General features: G+C 41.3%; 1 protein-coding gene across 30 annotated transcripts in view; it reads left to right on the top strand.

Moving 5' to 3' along the window:
• LOC137278536 (transcription factor GATA-4-like) overlaps positions 1-10,899 on the top strand; it is a 45,520-nt gene extending 34,621 nt beyond the window's left edge. For 12 of the 30 annotated variants that reach the window (XM_067810947.1, XM_067810937.1, XM_067810938.1 and 9 more), the window contains exons 3-6: positions 5,854-6,044; positions 7,531-7,656; positions 7,971-8,073; positions 9,246-10,899. In XM_067810947.1, coding sequence (XP_067667048.1) covers positions 5,854-6,044; positions 7,531-7,656; positions 7,971-8,073; positions 9,246-9,586 — 761 coding nt within the window. In that variant the 3' untranslated portion in view covers positions 9,587-10,899. Of the gene's footprint in view, positions 1-5,853; positions 6,060-7,530; positions 7,657-7,970; positions 8,074-9,245 lie in introns of all 30 variants that reach the window. The other 18 variants (XM_067810934.1, XM_067810929.1, XM_067810928.1 and 15 more) reach the window with 3 other exon arrangements.
• The last annotated feature ends 1,183 nt before the right edge of the window (positions 10,900-12,082 follow it).

Genomic DNA, 12,082 nt, shown 5'->3' with positions numbered 1-12,082 from the left:
ATCACCCCTAGGTTTATTGTTTTCCCAAGCTGACAAATATTATCTTCATGACAAATGATGTCAAATACGGCTTATCCTAAGATTGGGACTACAAAAGTATCGCTCAATATACATGACACTTGTAGTAGCTCTAGTGTCAGATTACATTCATTGACGATAATAGATTTAGGAAACAATTTTGGGAACATCTCGAAGTACACATTTCTCACATGTAGCTGTTATTGTCATATAGCATTTAAACCAAATCTTTACCAAACATTCCATTTACACATTGCATGACCTAAATGAGTGTAAGAATAACAAGCACAGACACACACACAGACAGACACACACACACAGACCAACACACAGACCCACACACACAGACCCACACACACAGACCCCCCCCCCCTCACCCCCAACACATTTCCAGCAATACTCAGCCAACATACTCTCCCTGGACTCATCCGCCTTACACCCGAATCTCTCTCTCTTTCTCTCTCTCTCTCTCTCTCTCTCTCTCTCTCTCTCTCTCTCTCATTTTATACATACATACATTCATCTGCGGTGATAAGCATATACCAACACATACATACATGAGATGAGTATCATACATGAGTATTCGCCATGGGCACACGCATACATACATGAATAGTCTTTCACTACGCATTTATGCAGAAAAACGTGAATGAGGCCTTTCAGACGCACGCACATAAACACATGAACAACTAGAACCATAGCTGCACCTATTGCCAGTAGCATGACAGATATAGATAAATGGTTTTATTGCTTGAAATGCCTACCCTTGCCTCATGTCATCACAATGTTTAATAAGCCCACATCTATCAAGTACATGACTTTTCCTATACTCGACACTTGTCTTTACGGCACATTACACATTTTTCACTAATAACCGCGGAATGGAAGCTAAATGAGATTCGCTTTTGCATTTAAATCTAAAAATGCCCCCACTGCGGTTTTTTATATGTTCGTGTCCGTCGGTAGACTGGTCCTGTAGAGAGAGTTACGAATACTTGACGGGGCTCCAGCTCACGTCTCGGGCGCCACACCATATCCACCTCTACAACAGGGGGCGGCTTCAACAGATGACTTGGGTTGCGTTCAGGATCAAATACCGCGCCAATTTAAGAAGTTAAGGTGTCTGTTGCGGTTTCATTTCACGGATGATTTTGATTCCAAATTTTGCAGGGAACCATGTGTTGATTGGGGTTAATTGGGCGTAGTCTGAGCGTGATCGCCGCGTGGGGGCTCCTCTGGCAGACCGTCTTCACAGAACCGGGTCGATGTCTTACACAAATTCTGTAACACTGGAAAAGTTTGGCTCTTTGAATCTTATGAAGCACCGGTGTAACAGATAGAGATTATTAGAATGATTACGCGTGTTAAAGACATCCACATTATTGAAACAACTGGTCGCCTGGCTCGAAAGAAGTGGGACTGCATTCAAGGTGATACTGAATATTATTTAGATTCAGGTATCTCTGTTTAGACTATATACGATGAATACACTCAATATAATATTGCATTTCAAAGTCATATAAGGATGGTTTGATCGTGTACCTAAGGGTGGACTGGCATACATACTGATAGATACATGCATCTATAATGGTTTATGTTTGTTGGTTAACGCCGCACTACTCAAGCTGGGTTGTAAATACTGGAGTCGGGTACAGACAATCCAATAACTGACCACAATCATCTGCGCAAATGGAATGCGATATCATTTGTACAAGGGTTGCTGAGGACCAGTTCTAACCCATATCTCCACGAGTGGTGAAGGTGTTTACGGGTGGGTTAGTATTGTATATGGGTAAGGCTATACATAATGGGAAATGGTTTTGGATACATGGCGGGGAAGGGTATGAGCTGGTCTCGTCTTACAATATGAGGAAGGGTTGTCTTCATATAATGTTGGACATTTTAGTAGAATAGTGTAGTCCAACATATTCATAAGCAAACGAAGCGGTAGTTTAACATGTTTTCAAAAGGATTTCTCGAATAGGCAACAGCAAAATGCTTTACTGTTATGTATAATTGCTCCACCCTTTCTCGTCACGCGCTGTAGTTTCAGCGGATCGAATATCGATATCCCTGACAGATTGCGTAAAGAGTGAGTTTACACAGGATTTAAAACAAACTTAGAAGATAAATAAACTAACAAGAAATCTCTTATCCAGGTTCACGAGTGCTGACAGAGCCCCGAAACGGGGCTATTCCAGTTGCATGTTTGTAATGCAGACATAAAGCATGTATTCACCTGGGCGATCTGATTGATCCGGATAGGACTGCCTTTAACTGTATCGCTGTAATATTCATGTTTCACACGTGGAACATGCACGCACGAGCTTGTAGCAAACACATCGGTGCAATCTGTGATGACCGATATAACCAACAACACCCTCCACCCTACTCCACCCTAAACAGAGTTACCAATAGATCACCATTTCAAAGTCAGCTTAAAGAACCACGTGTCAAGTTCATTATAAGAACCATGTAGTGGGTAACCCCTTTTTATAAGTGTTCACGTTTGAACAGAAAATCTGGTTCGATGTGCCCATGTATAAATGGGATGTTTCTGTTGGTGAATTGAGGTCTATTCTCACACTTACTAAGTTAGAATCGTGTCACAGATGTAGTTCCTGGGTAAAATGTCTTTTTGACAGTTGCAGTGCTTGATTCTGTGGTAGGCATAGGGGTCGGTCATCATTATTTGTGTAAGCAAGTGAACTAAACCATCAAGTTTCACCGTGGTTTTCTTTAGATATTTGTAGAACTTGCAAGTTTTTACTTCGCTTTTAAATGCAGTTTAATTGGAGTTTAACGTTTTTCCAAAGTAAAACATTTTCTCATGAACGGTCATCAATCGCAGATGTGTCAGAGCAAGAAGTAAATCCACAATATTATGACATGGAACTATGTAAATACTTGCATTACTTCAGGAAACTATAACGGTTATATTATGTAAACACCAGCTTATGAGAGATGGATTTACACAGTTGTATAAACACAAGTATTAAAACGTCTACGTCTCCCGGCACATTAAACTACGCCTCCCAGAATGCACCCTGGTGTGACGTCATCAAGGAGACGATAAATAATACCTGACACATCCCACTGTGTTCTTGTTTCTCACGAGATGCCGCGAGACTTCCTATAAATTTCACACATTATTCCCACTATGCTGGCACATTATCTGGGTACGGGTCTCGCCTCCTGTAGGGGTGCCAGTTGCTCAACGTCTACTTTCATACTTCAAACCCTGACAAACCTTATTTATTATATCCCCCGACCAGACACTTTCCAGTTTACGGTTTTAGCCTGTGTGAGTGAATTGTGTCCCGGCTGGCCTGCCATAAACGTGTAATTTGCGCCATTAGTGCTGATGCCTCCCTCCGCAACATGTACGGACATGTGTGGTGAATGAGACTACAGCTCGAAAATTATTATTTGAAACATAAACTGTAGTGGTGAGGGCAATCCTGTGTGTCCCTATGTCGTTTTCTGGCGCCGTCTCGCGCACGAGAGATCGCGAGAGTTCATGCTTATCACGCGCTAATTGGGAGTATAATGATGGACGTTCACGAGAGAGTTTGGGTCATAGGTTAAAATTATGTCGAGCAATTTTGGTTGCATCATTAGCTGTACACGTCTACAATTAGCCACTGCAGGTTTTAATACTGCATCTAAATAAACCAGAACAGTCCCCTTGGCAAAGATTCAAGAGCATACAAAGTTGTTAAAAATCGTTCTTTCAAGAACGGCCATATTATCTTCACTTAGGTACAGAGTATGTGTTCACTACAAACACGTCATTTGACACCTGTCCGAAAGCATACAACATAGAGAACTAGGTTTTTGAAGAGAAGCAAATCAACGGTTATTTCGGAAACATATATCTCCACTGAATAAAAGACCAGGGTGTTCATCTGATGGTGTATGTTTGCGTTAATGTGTGTCATGTATAATGTTCCCTTGTCATGTTGAGAGCGAAAATAGGTTTTAGACATCGTCCAGGTTTGCTAACGTGCCTCAGCTGGAAGAGTGTCTGACAGTTTATACAAACCAGTGTCAACTCAATCTCAATGTAACCATTTCTATCAGAAGACATTTGCAAACAGCGAATCCTATGGCATGACTCTGAATGTTTCTGAATCGCAGGTTTGTGTCACAACAATCATTTTGGAATACTTTGATGTCAGGAGATACGTCTCTTTCAGAAGATGCAGAACGTCCACAGAACCGCAAAGTGTCGTCTGCTTCTCTTCGTTCACTTCCGGTTCATTCTTTCTTTAAGGGGGAGTTTTCATGTGCATGTTTCATATCTGTCGACAAGTCTTTAAGCGGCCCGTTCGTTAAATTTTGTTACTTGTTTAATGAGAGGGCGTGAATAAACTGGTGTATACAGTTGGTTCCGAGCCGCTACACTGTCTGGTGTTCCTCACTTTCACGAGGCCCGAGAACCACGCCGTACGCCGTACCTCGGTGTTACAGGACTAATTCTCCAAGTAATGTTCTAACACTTTAATTCATACGTTTGCAAGATGGGATAGACCATATAAGATCAGTAATTCCCGTTTCATTCGAGTATATTTATATTTTCATATTAGACGCGAATATTCATGTATTTTGGTTATCATCATTATCGAGACTTCAAAGAATTAAGTATTACAGGTGCTTCTTGTGTGACTTGAAATATGGGTTTTTTGTACAAAACGGATGATACGTATTGCACTGACTGACCTTTCACGTATTTGGAAAAAAGTTTCATTTGGACAATTACCCAGATAAGGATAAACTGAAAAAACACTAATTTACATATATAATGACAACGCTCCCCGTTGTTTAACTGTGGTATGTGCCGCTTATATGAGTCTGTTCAATAGCTAAATGACGTTTAAGTTGACTAAGCGAAAGCGTTCACTCGTCCTGCCGAAGACAGTGTTCAATGTCCAACAAAGGCACAATCTGTACTTTACACTGTTGGTGGCATTTGGAGATTTTGTAGAAGGCGTGTATAACGTGTTCACTCACTAACCCATGGCTGAGAGTTGACCAAGAACACTTACTGCTCAACAACCCACTCACTTGTGTATTCAGTGTCAAGCATAACAAGTTTTTCACCATAATATATCGGATATGTCTACACACCTCCCTCTACAAATGCCAGGGCAGAGATAGTGACAATTATAAATGTGTTATTGAGATATCCTAGATAAAGCCCTGACCTACTTTGGACACTGTCCGTATGGCCGAAGTGTATGTTGACAGAGGCGTTTAAGATGTAGGTCAAATAGGTCACTGCCGATACCCCTCACTGTCTGTCATCACGTGATAAACATGAAAGAAATCATTGGTTGGTGTGCCATAAGAATCCGTAAACAGGATGTGGTCAGCTAAAAGGAAGGTCACTCTTCCTCAAAGGGAGAGCATCTGTGGTTACTCGGGTCTTCCAATGTCATCATTTCAAATCTGTTTTACCCTGATTGCTTTCTTGTCATTAGATGTATGTATGTGAAGTGTGTGAAATATTATACACTTGAGCAACTGTGTGGTTGTCCCGTGTCTTGAAAACGTCATTTGCAGAATTACCATCTCACAAGCTGGTTTAGATGAAGTCGGACTTAATCTCGTCTCAATATGGCTGGAATAATGCCCATGTGACGTAAATCCCAACACAAATCAACACCATTTTAAGTTTTAAACTGTCTGAAAATATAGGAATAATAATCTCTTTGTCCTGGATGATATTTGATTAAAATTGACTTTTTCGAGTCGGTATCTATATATCACGTTCTTTGAATGTTGTGTGCAACTATGTTCATGACAGAAGGGGACCCCCTTCTTCTCAAACAGGTGAATTTCCCTTTGCAGATGGCCAGGACTATTTTGCTGACCTGGAGGGTCGCGAATGTGTCAATTGTGGAGCGATCTCAACACCCCTCTGGCGACGGGATGGAACAGGCCATTACCTGTGCAATGCATGCGGACTGTACCATAAAATGAACGGCATCAACCGCCCTCTGATTAAACCCCAGCGCCGTCTGGTAGGTAAATTAGAAGTGAGTTGGATCAAATACCGTTTTTACGCTATTCTTATTCCCTAGATACAGTCATAACTGAATCACATAAAGACAATGTCAGAATCACTGGGAAACCTACTTTTTGTAGGCGTAGTTTTGTTAAATGAAATTACTTTCAACGGTAGTGGACTTCTTCCGGAATTCGTAACCAGCGGTAGAGTGATATGAGTCGATTAACTTCTAGTGTAATTACCATATTCTTCAGTTGCCGAAGCATAATTTCACTAAGATAAGAGTGAAACTGAAACAATGACTCTGTGATTGGAAAGCATCGCCATGTACATACATGTGATGGCTGTGGGAACCGACACACGAGTCCTCTTTTTGACATAGCTAAAGTTAATGATGTGGAAATTAATCCCTTCTACAGGTGTACAAAATGAAGCAGTCTTATTTATTTATTGCCATCTTAGTTTTTTGGCTTTCAATATTCGGATCAGATTTCGTAAACTCAGCATGAGGCGAATCTATAATGGCTATTTTTACCCTTGAGATTTAAATCACAATTTGGCAAGCTCATTCATCTTAGGACCTGCGGGACTCTCTAAACACTGGGCGTTTATTCTGTGGAATTAGGCAATAAATTCATTCACGCGCACACACAAAAAGAACTCTTTTGCAAAGTTTATTTTTGCCAACTTGCACTTTCAGATGGCAAGGTATAATTCGGCGTTTTGTTTAGGTTTTGTAAGCTATCGTCATGGGCCTCGCGTCTCAAACTGTCCATTTACAAATATTTAGCCGCAATTCCACTATGGAATCCTCAATATTTTGCTAACAAGCCTCCACTTCCAACCCTCCGTATGTTCTCTATCACTTGGTCCGACCCTGAAACACCGATCCCAAAGCGGTTATTGTCAAAACATGACTCGGGTCTATCGGCGAAAAGAAGACATTACTGTTAAATGAAGAAGAATCCGTCTTTTGAGATAAACCAGATGGCATGATAAAGGGAGATCACTCGCAGAGGTCAGACCGACCCCTGGTGTGGCGCCTCTTGTGCTCACAGCGTGTAGTGTATGCGGGGTGTATTTCGTTCCATCCTTGTGAGGTTCACGTTCCTCATTCCGTCACAGGGGAAAGGGGACAGAGGGTGTGGCAATTAGTGTTACAAAACCCCACAGCCACCAGCCTTAACTTTTGTAATGTTTATGTGAAACAAACCTGAAACAATAACATGAAATGAAATATTGAATGCCATTCCGAGTCCCAAGTTGTTGTCAAGAGAACAGCTCCTACACCCTCACCAGAAACATCAAATTCATTAAACAAGCTGTCTTATATTTCAAATAGATACATAAATCTAATCATGGCGTATCTCACAAATGAACGGGTTTTCCAGGTTAATAGTCAAACTGCATTCAATGATATCTTAACATAGAGATAGGAAAACGTGTGATTTCCATGCAGAAGTCTTGAACAGACACTAAAGCTACCCTTCTCATTCCAGTCGGCATCTAGACGAGTGGGCCTCTCATGTGCCAATTGCCACACTACTACAACAACGCTGTGGAGGCGGAACAACGAGGGTGAACCTGTCTGTAACGCCTGTGGGCTTTATTATAAACTCCATGGGGTAAGTAGTGCGGCTTTAGGCTTTATCTCTCCACTTTCAAAGTAATCATTGCAAGCTGACACTGCAGTTGACGGACATTGCTTTTTAATTTGGGCAGCAAAGTTTCCAAACGATATTAAAAGGAACGCAAATGAAATATTTTTTTTTCTACAATAAATAATTAACGTTTATATTTATTTTTTGAACAAAAACGATATTAGCGCAACAGTCACTACTCCCATACAGGTCGCGTTGTGTACGTGGCCCGTTGTCCGAAGCTATGCTTGTACATTCTCTCTACAGACTAAATACATGTATATTTATATGTTTCCCAGGTTAACAGACCTCTAGCTATGAAGAAAGACGGGATTCAAACCCGGAAAAGAAAACCCAAGAACCTTGCCAAGACAAAAACACCCATCAAATCCGAACCATCAGGTACATTCACTTCCAAAAACGATGCATGTACTATATCGTTTCATGTTTAGAGTTCACCTCTGTATATGGTCTAATGATTGACATTGTTGTGACATGCTATTGTTGGAAATGAGCACTCCCTATGTATCCCAGGGTCGCCTCCCCTTTCTAATAAAACAACCGAGTGACTTACCCCGTGACCCGAGATAGGCAATTGTCTCAGCAAACCAGGATTTAACCCTCTGTGTGTGGGTTACTCCATGTAAATTGACCCCATTAACCCCGCTGAGAAGGAGACCTGTAGTCTGCTTTTGGGAGGCGTCTACTTTCATTCTTTTTTTTGAAGTGTCTGGCTGAAACGGAATCGAAAAGACAGATCTTTTTATGAACAGGAATGTGATATTTATTTTCTTTTAAAGGACATTTTTTCTTGTTTCTGTGTATTTACTTTTCTTGACTCTGACTCGTCTACTTAATCACAATGTTAATCGACTTGGCACGTGCTCCTTAAGGATGATTTATTTCTGAGACTTGAATACACACTTTTGGAACGTTTTTGTATGTTATAATCAAATTCTGAAGATGTCCTACAGGAACATCAATATGGAAAAAGATGTTATTCGCTGCATCGATGACGAAAGAACCTCATAATTTTCAAAACTTCGAAATTCAAAGTTATTTTTTTCACAAAAAAGGCAAGAACATAGTAGCAACATTCATAGTAGCTGTTTCAGTTTAGCTGTACTCGCTCCCTTGAAGTCTATGAAAGGATAGCAAGTCTTTGCAATTGATTTTCCGAGTGGCGTTTTTGATGGCCATCTTTGCCTGGCATCATGAGGCAACAGCCGTGAAAGGTTAGGTGTAAATATTTAGAGATCCCGTAGCGATGTGTTCACTTGGTTTCAAGACAAAAATCCCCAGCGTTGGCTGAAGCCCCTGGGGAGTTAGATATTCTCATGTCTCTTCTTCAGCTGTGTTTATCACCAACTGACGAGACGCCTAAAATATCTCCACGTTTGTGTTTACCAATTTTCACACCCATAATAGTCGAAGAAGCTTGTCAAGTGGAAATGATGGAAATATATACTGATATTGTTTAATCACTTGGTAATATCCACCTTGTTAAGATTGTTTCGTTTCAATATTGTATTCTGGGACTTTTGCCATATCTAAATCTATTGATTTTCTTTCAGATGTTAAACCGGCCAGCTCACCTTCTGCTCAGTCTATGCATGGCAACCAGAACACCCACTCACCAACGCCACCTAACGGAATGAATGGATCGATGTCAAATCTCCTTGTACCAAACGGTACTCTCACGTCACTCAGTCCAAGTCAGTCAGAATCGAACACATCTCTCAGCAGCCCCGTCTCGCTGACGTCACCTGGTCATTACGGAACGGTAGCGCCTTCACCCCCTAAAGCAGTCCCCGTCTCCCTTGACAACGAATCAAGTCATCCTCACGGCGGAAGTACCCTCAATCTACACGGGTCCGAGGCATCTCTAAATACTGTGTCCGTCGGTGCCAACTAAAAACTATGGTGATCTGTTTTTGCCTTAATCCAGTGATGTTTGTATGAAAGGACGGCAGGCCAGACCCAAAGCTGCTCCACCAAACAGTTTACTTGCTGTGTTGCGATAGACGATCAACATTCTTTCATTCGTGAAGGACAACTGTTTATGGGTCCGAATTCAAGCCATTCTGACACGAACACCAACTATGAAATACAGTATTACTGCTGTTACAACTGATAATACCAAACCGTTTTCAACGAAGATTTGTATCATGTTATCAGTATTTGATGTGTGGTTACCATGGTAACGGAATCGGTTGCCACGGCTACCACAAAGACATTACCAGCAATGAGAAGAAAGCATTTTGTGTTTCTTGTACTACCTCAAACCGCCGCTATGAAGCAAGCCGGCGATGTCTGATCACTATATTGTAATATAAGTTTAGAATATTGTTGAATATTATGCCATATTTTGTAGCTAGTGCTTTTGTTTGTTATTGGATCTAGTCTAGTCAATCCTCTAGTCGCAAATAGAATCGTGTTGCTGGTCTCAACGGCCAAATATGTACATCTGTGATTTGTATAGATTGTTCCGAGCCACATCCAATAGGTCATTTGTGCCAATCAAACTTATTTTGTCACTGACTTTTATCTTTTAATCGTTAGTTGATTTATTAGTGCTCTTCTTTTGATATTTGTTTGTTTGCAATCATTTGAAAATATGTGCCAATCATCATCCAGTGTAATTATGCCCTGACCAGTGCCTTACTACGCCACGTGTTATTTGCCATGTAGGTCTTGGTTGTGACGAAACAGAGTGTCAATCAAATATTCACAGATATGTTAAACCAATGTTCTCAGACGTCAACCACTTGTGCCTGTTTCGTTGTATTATTCAAGACGGGCTTCCATACCACAAACACGCTTTTATACGTCCGCCATCACAGTGTCGTTTTCAAAAGGGTAAACTATGTTAATCATCCAGTGCATTGTAGTCATGAATTGCCATGTTTATCGTAAATATGGGTTTTTGTTGACCCATCGCATAATGCTACAAAGATGGCGACGGTAAACTACAGTTCCATGCCGTTGTTGCGAATACTCTTAAACTGCATCCGGGTTTCGCACGTGCTTTGGAGCATCAGACAGCGGAAACTGGTATAAGCGAGACAGTATTACTGCCATATCCCTCCATCTCGTGGCCGTTGTTGCAGCAGACAAACGATCATGTATATTTTGCGATCGTCATCATATATTTATTGAGTTCACGAGTAACACATCTGCTATATATGTACATTTCACCCATAAAATAAACCGTTGTGGTTTCCGAAATCTGTGTTTGAGTCAATTGTTGCCCTTTGATTTATAGCAAAATGGCAGATGTACATACGTCGCATTATGCCACTGCATTGCATGTTTCACAGTCCAATTCCCCTACCGTTTACACTACAAGGTGTTTTACATCTCCTTGAGGCCTCTCAAGCAATGTTTCGCCTGGCTTAATCTTCTTCAGGGACGTAGCTACCATTGTAAACGTACGAGCTTACACATTGTAAGGTAAAATTGTTGCTCAAGAACTGTATACTATCTATATAAAACAATTTTGGAACCTATCAGGCGTACACGAAAACATGGCTTGCATGTTGTATAAATTCGGGATGGGAAATATAAAGTATGCATTGGCGGATCCAGGAATTTTGAAAGGGGATGTGAAAACACCGCCACTCTCACCCCCGACTCCCTTGGATCTGCCAAATGAATACAAACAATATTTGTCTTACTAGTTCAAACATTTTTGTACATGTATGTAGCGCTTTAGGGAAAGCTTTGTGTAAGTGTTGAAATATTCAATAATAGGCAATACGAGAACATGCCTGAGAGACATATCGGAATTGTCAGGTTGGTTGAGTTTATCCCAGACGTTATGGAGACTGAGATTGACGGTGTGTATGAGGCTGAGATGTTAGTTAATGTCACATTAACTGCAGTTGTACAATCACGTCAGCCTGATATGGACAGTTGTTAGCGTTTTAACGAAATAAAGTATGTAAAGAGTATTAGAGGTATATTTACGTGTGAAGAATCTCCTCACCCCACCCCTAGTCCTCGTACGTATAAGCCAATGTAGCCACAGGCCATACATACCGGTGGCTGTTTGGCCTTATCTGCAGTAGTACCTCATCCATCGGTGCTGTGTATACACCACACCAGTGAACCCTCATTACCCCTATAAATACCTCTTCCAACCTTTTTGCGAGGACATATTGTGTTGTTCCTCATTCGCCATCATGAGGACTTCCTCATCCACCCTCACGAGGACTGGATCATCCACTCTTATGAGGACGTCCTCGTCCACCCTCGTCAGTACTTCCTCATTCACCCTCGTCAGTACCTCCTCATCCACCCTCGTCAGTACTTCCTCATACACGCTCGTCAGTACTTCCTCATCCATCATCATGAGGACTTCCTCGTCCTCCATCGTCAGTAGTTCCTCATCCACCCTCAACAGTGCTTC

The sequence above is a fragment of the Haliotis asinina genome, chromosome 3 (assembly GCF_037392515.1).
Source record: "Haliotis asinina isolate JCU_RB_2024 chromosome 3, JCU_Hal_asi_v2, whole genome shotgun sequence".
Taxonomy (NCBI): domain Eukaryota; kingdom Metazoa; phylum Mollusca; class Gastropoda; order Lepetellida; family Haliotidae; genus Haliotis; species Haliotis asinina.
This window is presented reverse-complemented; position numbering and strand designations above follow the sequence as displayed.